General features: G+C 37.6%; 1 protein-coding gene across 1 annotated transcript in view; it reads left to right on the top strand.

Annotated features, from left to right (window-relative positions):
• Window positions 1–5,169: 5,169 nt before the first annotated feature.
• The window catches only part of LOC131904046 (protein argonaute-3), a 74,790-nt gene continuing 68,423 nt past the window's right edge, over window positions 5,170–11,536 (top strand). The window contains exons 1-2 of the mRNA XM_059254967.1: window positions 5,170–5,408; window positions 7,222–7,342. Of these exons, the coding sequence (XP_059110950.1) occupies window positions 5,236–5,408; window positions 7,222–7,342 (294 nt within the window). The 5' untranslated portion in view covers window positions 5,170–5,235. The remainder of the gene's footprint in view (window positions 5,409–7,221; window positions 7,343–11,536) is intronic.

Raw genomic sequence — 11,536 nt, 5'->3', positions numbered from 1 at the left:
CTGTTTTAGTTGACTGGAATTTTCTAATACTTTATGAGTATGAGGCATTTCTTGTGCTACATAAACAGATATTTAGCACTAAGGCATTAATCATAATATTAGACTAGGTATCCTAGCCAAACAAGTTTCCACTGTAGTCGGAGGAGTTTTCTTGGAGAAATACCCAGGAAATACTCATGAGTCATTCTGTGAGTCAGCTTCTCTGCAGACTTACTCTCTAGACTTATTTTCTGCTTTTGGGGGTATGTGTTGTTGGTCTGTCTCTTTTTGTTGTTGTTTTGATTAAAAACACTACTTGTGGCTGGAGTAATGGCTCAGCAGTTAAGAGCACTGGCTGCTTTTGGTGGGTCAGAACCATCTGTAACTACAGTCCCAGGGAATCAGGCATACACATAGTATACAGACACACATGCAGGGCAAACACTTATGCACAGAAATAAAAAAATTTAAATATAAAAAAAGAAAGAGAATAGGTATTCGGTAAGAAAGAGGGTTTAATAAGTAAATTTAAAATGGCATATATATTTTTTAAGGAAGTGAGTGGCCACAATAACTAAAATCCATGTATTTTAGAAACATGACCTCAGGTTTATCCAGCTAAGTGTACAGGAAAATTGAATAGACCGTTGCAAATTTCTTCAAGGTATTTAAATGTTGAAATTAAATACTTGTTTATTAAATTGTAATTTACAGTCTGTGCACCACAGCATGATGGCATCAGAAGACTTGGTACTAAGATGTAGGAGTGATAGTTGAGGTAAGAGTGGGGAGGTAGGCTCTAGCCCTTTATAAGACTCAACATACTCAGGTGAGTTCCATTTTCAGAGTAATTGTCAGATAAATTCTTAGTTTTAAACTGTAGTTTGAAGTTCTGAAAAGAAAAATTTCCTGCAAGAATTTTCCCAGACTAAGTTTATTAGTGAAAGGAGGCCATTAAATTTTGATAAAACTTAGCTCCTTTTACTTAAATTTTCCAAAATTATTTTCTTAAACAGTCTTTCTAAGTTCAAATGTTGGGCTTATTGGCCTGACATAGTGGTGCACACCTTTAATCCTTGCATAGAGGCAGAGGAAGTCGGCTCTGTGAGTTCCAGTATAGCCAGAGCTACACAGTAGGACCCATCTTTAAAAAAAAAAAAAAATGCTGTCCAGATGGCCTAGTGGGGAAAAGCATCTGTTGGCAAACCTGATGACCCCTGGGTTTGATCCCTGAGACCCATGTGGCAGCAGGAGAACTGATTCCTTCAAGCTGTCCTCTGGCCTCCACATGCATGCCATGACATGTGTGTGCACCTACCCACATATACACACACGAAAGAAATGATGTAATTTAAATTTTTAAATTAAAATGCTATGTATTTTATTTATGTAGTTTCGCTTCTTATAAAGCTAAGAAATTGTTTTAACAGTATACACAAATGTTCTGCTAAAAAATTCTACATTTGAACAAAAAAATCAAGAGACTATTCCCCCCTTCTCCACTTCTATTGTTCTAATAGAAGATAGGTATTTTATAACTAATAACTATACTATACTGAAAATCAGTTAATAGTTCCTGATAACTGCTAGAATTTGTTCTTGACATTAGAAATGTTTAGAATCTAGGTGTGTTGGCTCATACCTATTATCCCAGCAGTTAGGAGGGAGCCTGAAGTTGGTATGAATTTGAGACCAGCTTGGCTATAGAGTGATAGCCTATTATTATTTATCAAGAAAAAAAAAAACCAGGTTATTATAGTTGATGGTAATGCATTGTGGTATATCCATTTATTATTTGGAAAAATCTCAGTGTTATACTGGAAACATATTTGTGAGGGTCTTTAAGAGCACTTAGTCAATAAAGTGTTGCAAGTGTGAAGATCTGAATTCAACCCTTAGGTCATTCATCCACACTCATGCACACACCATGTGCATGTAGACACACCCACATACACTTGTATACATACATACAAAATCTTCCTTTAAATAATTGAAATACATTCTAGCTGATGAGCATGATTTCTTTTGTATTTTTTGCTTTTGTATAATTGTTAATATTTTAATATTTCCTTAATGTCTTAGTTAGGGTTTCTGGTACTTCAATGAAACACCATGACCAGAAAGCAACTTGGGGAGGAAAGGGTTTATTTGGCTTCCACTTTTGTATCACTGTTCATCATCAAAAAAAATCAGGACAGGAACTCAAACAGGGGAGTAACCTGGAGGTGGGAGCTGATGTAGAGGCTATAGAAGGGTGCAGCTTGCTGGCTTGCTTCCCATGGCTTGTTCAGCCTGCTTTCTTATAGAACCCAGGACCACCAGCCCAGGGATGGTACCACCCACAATGGGCTGGTTGGGCCTCCCCATCAATCACTAATTAAGAAAATGCCCTACAGACTTGCCTACAGCCCAATCTTATGGAGATATTTTCTTAATTGTGGTCCCCTCCTCTCAGATGACTTTAGTTTATGTCAAGTTGACCATAAAACTAGCCAGCACAATTAATGATTTTCTTTTTTCCTCCTCCTCCTCCTCCTCCTCCTCCTCCTCCTCCTCCTCCTCCTCCTCCTTCTTCTTCTTCTTCTTCTTCTTCTTCCTCTTCTTCTTCTAAGTTTTTCAAGACAGGATTTTTCTCTATAGCCTTGGCTGTCTGGAACTCTTAGAGATCTGCCTGCCTTTTCTCCGGAGTGCTGGGATTAAAGGCCTATCCCATTACCACCCGGTTACAATTAATGATTTTCATTGATGTACTTGCATATATGTGTACGCTTTTTGGCTTTATGTGTATGAGTGTGTTACATGAATGTTTGTGTGTGTGCCTATGGAAGGTTGTGAGCTTCCATGTGTGTGCTGGAAACTGAACCTAGTTCTCTGTAAGAACAGCAAATGCTTCTTAATCACTGAGCTATCTCTTCAGCTCCGTGTGTATCTTCCACCATAGTTATAGCATTCCTCAACTATGCTTCTTATACTGACTTCTTTCTTTCCTTTATTTGTTCAATTACCTGGCCTAATAATGACTGTCAAGACACACACACACACACACACACACACACACACACACACACACACTTAATTCTAGCTTCCAAATATGAAGGTAAAACATGTAACATTTGTACATCTGTGTCTGGCTCATTTATTTAGCATATGACTAGTTCCATCAAACTCCCTCAAGCTGACAGGATTTTGTTTTTCTTAGTGGCTGAGGAATAACATTGATGTATACATATCATATGTGTATATACAATGATTTTAAAAATCTTAAATGCTTCTAATTCTAAGCATTTCAGATAAAGGATATGCTACCTGTATTGAGGTAGTATTTCTTAAAAAAGCATCTTAAAAGTATGAAGCCATAAGTGAAAACAGTTGATTAATTTGGTAATATAAAATGATGGGTTTCAGTTAAACAGGTACATAGACAATGTTAGAACAATGGGCAAAGATTTTTATAGCAACTAAGCCTGATCGTGAATTACTGTCTAGAATATAAATGAGATATCTTCAAAACAACAAGAAGACTGTGGAACTCCAAAGGAAACAAACAGGGAAATTGCAGAAGAGTGAACACAAACAGACAAATGTTCAAATTCCCTAGTAATAAGTGAGATCTAAATTTAAAAGGTTTTAAATTATGCCCATCAGGCTAGTAAATATTAGAAAACTCTGGATGGTGGTGGCCCACACCTTTGATCCCAGTACTTGGGAGACAGAGGCAGGCAGATCTCTGTGAGTTTGAGGCCAGCCTGGTCTACAAAAGGGAGTTCCAGGATAGCTAGGGCTGTTACAGAGAAACCCTGTCTAGAAAAGAAAAGAAAAGAAAAGAAAAGAAAAGAAAAGAAAAGAAAAGAAAAAAGAAGAGAAGAGAAAAGAAAAGAAAAGAAAAGAAAAGAAAAGAAAAAGAAAGAAAGAAAGAAAGAAAAAAGAAAAAAGAAGAAGAGAAAAGGAAAGAAAAATATATTAGAAAGCAAAATGTGACTGAGACATAATGAAACAGAACATCAAAGGTTGTGAACCTTTTGGGAGAGCAATTTAGTAGTTCATTGTTTCTTTGATAAAATTCACTTTGCCTACAGTCCTTTTTCTGGGTGCATAACGAAAGGTTAATTCTCGCTGGTTCATAAGGATACATGTATGGAAATGATGCATTGCAACTGTGTTTCTTTTATAGCTGGCATTAGATAAGTAAAGTCTAATTGATGGGAGAATGGCTAAATGATATAGAGTATGTTGTATCAGTCAGAAACGAACTAAGTACATTCGTTTACTACTGCTTTTAAATTATTTACAACTGCTTTTCCTAGACTGTCTTAGTCAGGGTTTTTATTGCTGTGAGAAGACACCATGACCCACACAACTCTCATAGAGAAAGCATTTAATTGAGGGGGCTCGCTTACAATTTCAGAGGTTCAATCCATTATCGTCATGATGGGGGAACATGGCGGTGTGCAGGCTGAGAGTGCTACATTTTACAGGCAACAGGAAGTCAACTGAACTGTCACACTGAGGGAAACTTGAGCAAAAGAGACCTTAAAGCCCACCCCAACAGTGACACACTTCCTCCAACAAGGCCACACCTCCTAATAGTGCCACTCCCTTTCGGGGCCCTTTTCTTCCAAAACATCACACAGATGAAGCCTTTGAAAATAATTTTGAAAAATAACTGCTAAAAAAGAAACTGATCTTGCCATAGCAGTATGAATAGGTTTTTAAAAATCAAATATAGAAGGTAAAGGTAAGAACACATAAGAATTCATGCTTTATCAAGCACATCAGAAGGACTAACTTAGGAGATGGGCATAGGATATGGAGATGGCAGGAAGGAAATCAGTTTGTTAGAGGGCTTTTATGTGTCAAGAACTGACAAGGATGATTAGCTCATCACTTTTTTTTTCCCTGTAGATCAGGCTGGCAGAGATCCACCTGCCCCTGTCATCCAGGTGCTGGGATTAAGGGCATGAGCCACCATGCCCAACCCTAACATAGGCTTTTGTACTCTAGGAATAATGTAGCATAGGGGTTTTATTTAGCAATGATACGTAAGTCAGATTGGAGAAGAAAAAAACTAAAGACATTAAAAACAAAAACTTAAGTAATCCAAGTACTAGGACTAAGTTCTTAATCTAAGGTGGTGGTCATTCAGAATGGAAAGTGGTGATCATCAGAATGGAAAGTGGTGGTCATTCAGAATGGAAAGTGGTGATCATCAGAATGGAAAGTGGTGGTCATCAGAATGGAAAGTGATGGTCATTCAGAATGGAAAGTGGTGGTCATCAGAATGGAGAGTGGTGGTCATCAGAATGGAAAGTGATGGTCATTCAGAATGGAGAGTGGTGGTCATCAGAATGGAGAGTGGTGGTCATTCAGAATGGAAAGGCTGGAGTTCCTAATGCTGCAGAGGTGGAGTCAGCAAGTCACGAGGGGAGGAGGTCAGCCAGGTTTCAAATCTGGGTACTGAGGGAGGCAGAGGCACCATTAGTTAAATAAAAGTGATAACAAAATAAAATGAGATTTAACTCTGGAGTAAATTTGTTGAATTCAGCTTTAGATGTTTTCCACTCAGTTTTAGAAGGTCACTGAAGTAGATCAACTGTCCACTGCTAGAAATTTATTAAGGAACTACCGTGTGCTATATATCAAAGCAGGATGCTCTTATCTCTGAAATATTTTGTCTCTACCATTTCAGTCTCCCCTGCCATTTTGATGTTCAGAGTGGTTTGGGCTTCTAGGAGTTGGTAAGCTTAAAAGCAGTTGTTGAGTTTTTCTTTAATAAAAATATCTAACAAATGAGATCTTTATGATTTATTTGGCAGTGGCATATAAAAAAATGGACTTTATAATAATGGCCACAAAAAAGAAACTTTTACTATGTAGCCCTGACTGTCCTGGAACTCTCTGAAGATCAGGCTGGCCTCGAACTCACAGAGATCCACCTGCCTCTGCCTCCTGAGTGCTGGGATCAAAGGCATGTGGCACCACTGCCCAGCTCACAAAAGGAAACTTTAGCAGTCTTTGAAATTTTTAGGACTCCAAAGCGGAGAGCTGAATCAAATCTTTAGTGTCACATTACTTATGAAAGACATGATGTTGATTTAAAAGAGTTTCAGTAAAACACAAATTGAACAAAGCAGGGTGGAAAATAGAGATTTTTGTGCTATGTCAGAAGTTTTTCTGGGAATCAAGTCAGCTTGGTTTCTTTTTCTGTTCTGGAAAATGCTTGTTTTCCTTCTCCCCCTTTTCTCCCCACTAGCCTGGGCTAGATATTAATCTTTTGATTTTGATTTAAATCATGCCAATATTGTTCAAATGTTCAAGTATGCTCTTATTGTAATGTATTGAGATTGTGTAAACAGTTCCTCTCTAGACATAAATTGGCATGTATCCTTTTAAATACCTTTTCACTGTCTTTAAGAAGTTGTGAATAAAGTCTGGCAGTGGTGTTGCACGCCCGAAATCCCAGCACTCAGGAGGCAGAGGCAGGTGGATCTCTGTGAGTTCAAGGTCAGCTTGGTCTACAGAGGGAGTTCTAGGACAGCCAAGGCTACACAGAGAAACTTTTGGGGGGGGGAAAAAGGAAAAAGATTGTATTGATTTGCAGGTATTTCATATTATTCTCTGTAGTCTATAATTTTTTAAATGTAAGTCGTTAATGCCTTTCCATGTTTGCTGAATGAAAATAGAGCTTTCTTTTTGTGGTCCAGGGGGAGTGAACATTGGGCCTTGTGCATGTGAGGCAAGTGTGCCACCACGGCGCTACATGCCCAGCTGGGCGTCTCACAGCACCTCACTGGTAGTAGTCTAAGGAATATAGATGTGCTTGTTGCCTTCAGGAAACTCACTCTGGGGATGAAGAATAGAATTATGATACAATAGACTGATTGCTCTAAATAGGGATACACACAAGATGTATTTTAGCACAGTACAAAGAACATCTTACTGTTTGAGAGATAAAGGTAAACAATCAGGGAGTGCTTAGAGAAGATGAAAGGGATTTTGAATCAAATTCTAACAATATTTTTCTAGTCAACAGGATTCCAAAATGATTGATTTACTGGGTTCATTCTTCTTGTTTTTGGGAACTGTGTGTCATCCTTTGCCTGCAGTCAGTCTTTCTGCTATCTTAAGTTATGGCTCTGAAAGCCGTATTTTGAGGTCATTAAACAGTGCCAGGAATATTTCAGTTAATAGTTTTGCATTTCATCTTGCAGAGGATTATGTGAATGTATTTTTTTCCTTCCTTAGAGAAGTAGTTGACTCAATGGTTCAGCATTTTAAAGTAACTATATTTGGAGACCGTAGACCAGTGTATGATGGGAAAAGAAGCCTTTACACGGCCAATCCACTTCCTGTGGCAACTACTGGGGTAAGATGTGTTTCTTTATTGTAAAGCTATACTTGTGCTTTATCTCCTTTTATTTTATATCCTTTTTTAGATTCATTTATTTTTATTTTATGTGATGATCGCTTTGCCTGTATGTATGTCTGTGCATCATATTTGTGCAGTGCCTGGGGAGGCCAGAAAAGGGTGTCAGATCCCCTGAAATTGGAGTTATAGCTAATTGTGTGCAGCCATGTCGGTGCTGGGAACCAAACTTGGGTCTTCTGCAAGAATATGTGCTCTTAACCTCTGAGCCCCTGTATCTCCTTCTAAATGATCTTCCTACCATTTTAAATTGTAATCCATATTAATGTGTTCATTTTTCACCTTCTCTTGAAATAATTTCAGGTTTACAGAAAAGCCTTAAGAACAATGCAGAAAACTCAGATACACTTTACTCAGATTCACCACTATCCTTAACATTTGCTGCACTGATTTTAGAATTTTTCCTTACTCTCTTTTGCTCTTTCATGAAACATACATACATACTTACTTTTTCCTAACCCATTCACAGTTGGGTTGCATACATTATGCCCCATTAATAATATTTTAATATATGTTATTTCCTAAGAATAAAGAAGATAAACTATGGTATATTTACCAACTTAATTAAATTCAATATTGGTATAATACTTTTGTCTAATCAGCAATCCATATTCTAGTTTTGCCCATTGTTTTAATTCTGTTCGTTAGGGTCTTCCCTTCCTCTGATAAAGAATCCAGTCCAAGATCATGCTAATAGGCATCACACGTCTTTAGTCTTTGTGATGGAACAATTATCTAGCCTTTTTCTTTCTCTTTTCTTTTATGATGTAAACATGATCGAAGACCACAGGCAAGTTGTTTTTAGATGCTCCTGAGTTGTGTCTGTCATCTCCTTCCCTGGTTACAGTTTGTTTATGTATAATCTGGACAGAATACTGCAGAAGTGTTCTTGTTTCTCAGTGCCGTTGTACTCAGAGGTCCATAACATGTATTTGTTCCATTGATGGTGATGGTAGCTTCAACCACTTGGTTAAATTGATTTCTGCCTGTTTTTCTACCAAGATATTCTTTGTCTTCTTGTAGGTAGTATCTTAAGGGGAAGTTTTGTTTTTTGTTTTTTGTTTTTGTTTTTTTAGTTGTAAGTACAAATAGCATCTTAATCATTTTAAAAGTACAGTTCAGTACTGTCAAGCACTTTTACAATGTTATATATCCATTACCACCATCCAGAACTGTGTTTATCCTATTAAGTTGAAACTCGGTACCCACTAAACACTCTTCTTTTTTTTTTTTTTAAAGATTTATTTTTATTATGTATACAACATTCTGCCTCCATGTATCCTTGCATGCCAGAAGAGGGCACCAGATCTCATTATAGATGGCTGTGAGCCACCATGTGGGTGCTGGGAATTGAACTCAGGACCTCTGGAAGAGTAGTCAATGCTCTTAACTCTGAGCCATCTCTCTAGCCCTTCTTTTTTTTAATTAAATTTATTTATTTACATTCTCTGACCTCCCCTGCCCAATCCACTCCTCCTCTGCATTAAACACTCTTTATTAACTTCTCCCATCCACCCTTGGTAACCACTACCCTCCTTTCTGTGTATTTGAATTTGACACCGCTAGGTACTTCAAGTGAGTGGAATCATGAAGCGTTTATCCTTTTGTGGCTTGCCTATTTCACTTAGCAGTGTGTTCTCAAATTATACCGATAGTGCAACATATGTTATTTGGAATTTCTTTCTTTTTCAAGGCTGAGTGATAAATCTATTACCTGTACACAACACATTTTGTTTATCTATTTTTCTGTTGATAGACCTCATTTAGATCTCATTGTATAACCCAGGGCTGACCTTTGACTCTTTGTGTAGTACAAGGCTAGCATCTTAACTCAAAATCCCCCTGCCTTTGCTCTCTGAGGAGCTGGTACTATAGGTCTTACAACCAGGCCCAGTTTCCTTGTGGTTTGGATTTCCTCCAAATTAATGATATTGAACTTATTTTCATGTATTCCTTGGCCATTTTTATGTTCATCAAGCATTTTATCTAGTTTTTAAATTGAGTTTTTGTTTTTGCAGTTAATGAGTTACAAGAGTTTTTTTGATTTTTTTAATGTTTTAGATGCTAACCTCTTTTCCATATGTGCTCTGTAAAGTTATTTTCTGGCATTCCTTAGACTCTTTCTCCTATCAGTTGTGCCCTTTGATGCACAGTTTTCAGTTGTGATGCAAGAAATAACTTTTAAGGATCCTATTTTTACATTTTTTAGCAATTGGTGATTCTTGCTTGAGAGGATTATTGCCTACATAATAAAAGTATTTTCTTTTATCTCGTTTATTTATCTGACATGATTTGTACCAGATATAGTCAGTAGGTACACCTTTAAGCTGATTCTTGTGTTCTTTTGATATGACACACTTCATTTCTTTTTAAATTTTCTTAATTTGAGATCAGGTCTCATTCTAACCTGGGTTGTCCTGGAACTCACTGTATAACCAGGCTGACCTCAAACTTGTGGTAATTCCCCTGCCTTAGCCTCTCCAATGCTAGAATTTCATGCATGAGCCACCACATCTGTCAAACACTTTCTTTGTTAACATTTCATTACCTTCTGGTACAGGATATTCTAAACTTAGATTTTTGCTGCTGCATCCCTGCAAGCAACCATTTCTCAGGAGAGCCCTAGTTTCCTGTTTTGGAATACAATTTTGAAACAAAATCTGAGTACCATATATGCTCACTGATATGGAGGTATATGTGCTTCCTAAACCTTTTATTAATGGACAGGAGCAAGATACATGTACATATGCACTTTGTGTAAATAAAATAATATTAAAATGTTAACACTTTATTTTTGTAATATTCATTTAATTTTCATTTGTGTGTGTGCCTGGGTGCTTGTGGAGCCCAGAAAAGGGCATTGATTCCATGGAACTGGTATTAAAAGAAGCTTTGAGCTGCCTACTGTGGGTGCTGGAAACTGGTCCTCTGAAAAAGCAGCATAACTTGAGCTGTCTCTCCAATCTTTATTTGTTTGTTTGTTTGTTTGTTTGTTTATTTATTCAAAGTGTGTGTGTGTGTGTGTGTGTGTGTGCACGCGTGCACCTGCGCTTGTGTGCGTGTGTCAGAGAAAGAGAGAGAGTGAATGAGTCAGAGTCAGTTCTCTACTTCCACTATATGGGTCCTGGGGCTCAGACTCAGGTAGTCAGTCTTGTTGGCAATCCCCTTACTTGCTGAGCTATATCACTAGCGATTTGTAGTTGTTGTTAGACCCCTGCTCCCTACCCTCCACTATCACTTTTTTTCCCCAAAATTCTACAGTACATATAAAATAGTTTCTACATTACTGCACTTATACCACTATAGAAAAACAAACATACTAATAAGAGTTTAAGATTTTTTTCTTGTATGCAGCTGTCCTTCCAAACCAACTCTTTCTCTGCCTTCACTCTTCAAACTGAGGGTGTAGTCAGTATATTTACTGCATTTAAGAGTTACTTGACATCAAGATCTTCTTGGTTTTTCTATTCATTTGAATTACATTTGATTCTGTTTGTGTTTGGTTTTAGTTTTTTTTTTTTTCTCTACTTGTTTTAGTTGGGGTTTCTATTGCTGTGAAGACACCATGACCATGGCAACTCTTATAAAGGAAAACATTTAACTGGGGGCTTACAGTTTCAGAGGTTCAGTCCATTATCATCATGGTAGGACATGGCAGCATGCAGGCAGAAGTAAACTGAGACACTGGGCATGGCTTCAAAGTCTGCCTCCACAGTGATACACTTCCTCCAACAAGGCCCCACCTGCTCCAACAAAGCCACACTTCCTAATAGTGCCATTACTTATGAGCTTATGGCAGCCAATTACATTCAAACTACTACATTTCATCCCCTGGCCCCCATAAGCTTGTATGTTACATAATGCAGAATGCATTTAGCCCAGCTTCAAAAGATCCCATAGTCTATCACAGTCTCAATAATGTTTAAAAGTTCAAAGGTCTCTTCTGAGATTCATGCAATCTCTTAACTCTAATCCTCTATAAAATCAAAATAAAAAATCAGATCACATACTTCCAACATATAATGGCACAGGAAATGCATTACCATTCCAAAATGTAGGGAAGAGAGCTTTTCCATGAGGAAATACTGGACCAAAGCAAGATCGAAAACCAGCTGGGCAAACTCCAAACTCTGC

The sequence above is a fragment of the Peromyscus eremicus genome, chromosome 2 (genome assembly GCF_949786415.1).
Source record: "Peromyscus eremicus chromosome 2, PerEre_H2_v1, whole genome shotgun sequence".
NCBI lineage: Eukaryota > Metazoa > Chordata > Mammalia > Rodentia > Cricetidae > Peromyscus > Peromyscus eremicus.
This window is presented reverse-complemented; position numbering and strand designations above follow the sequence as displayed.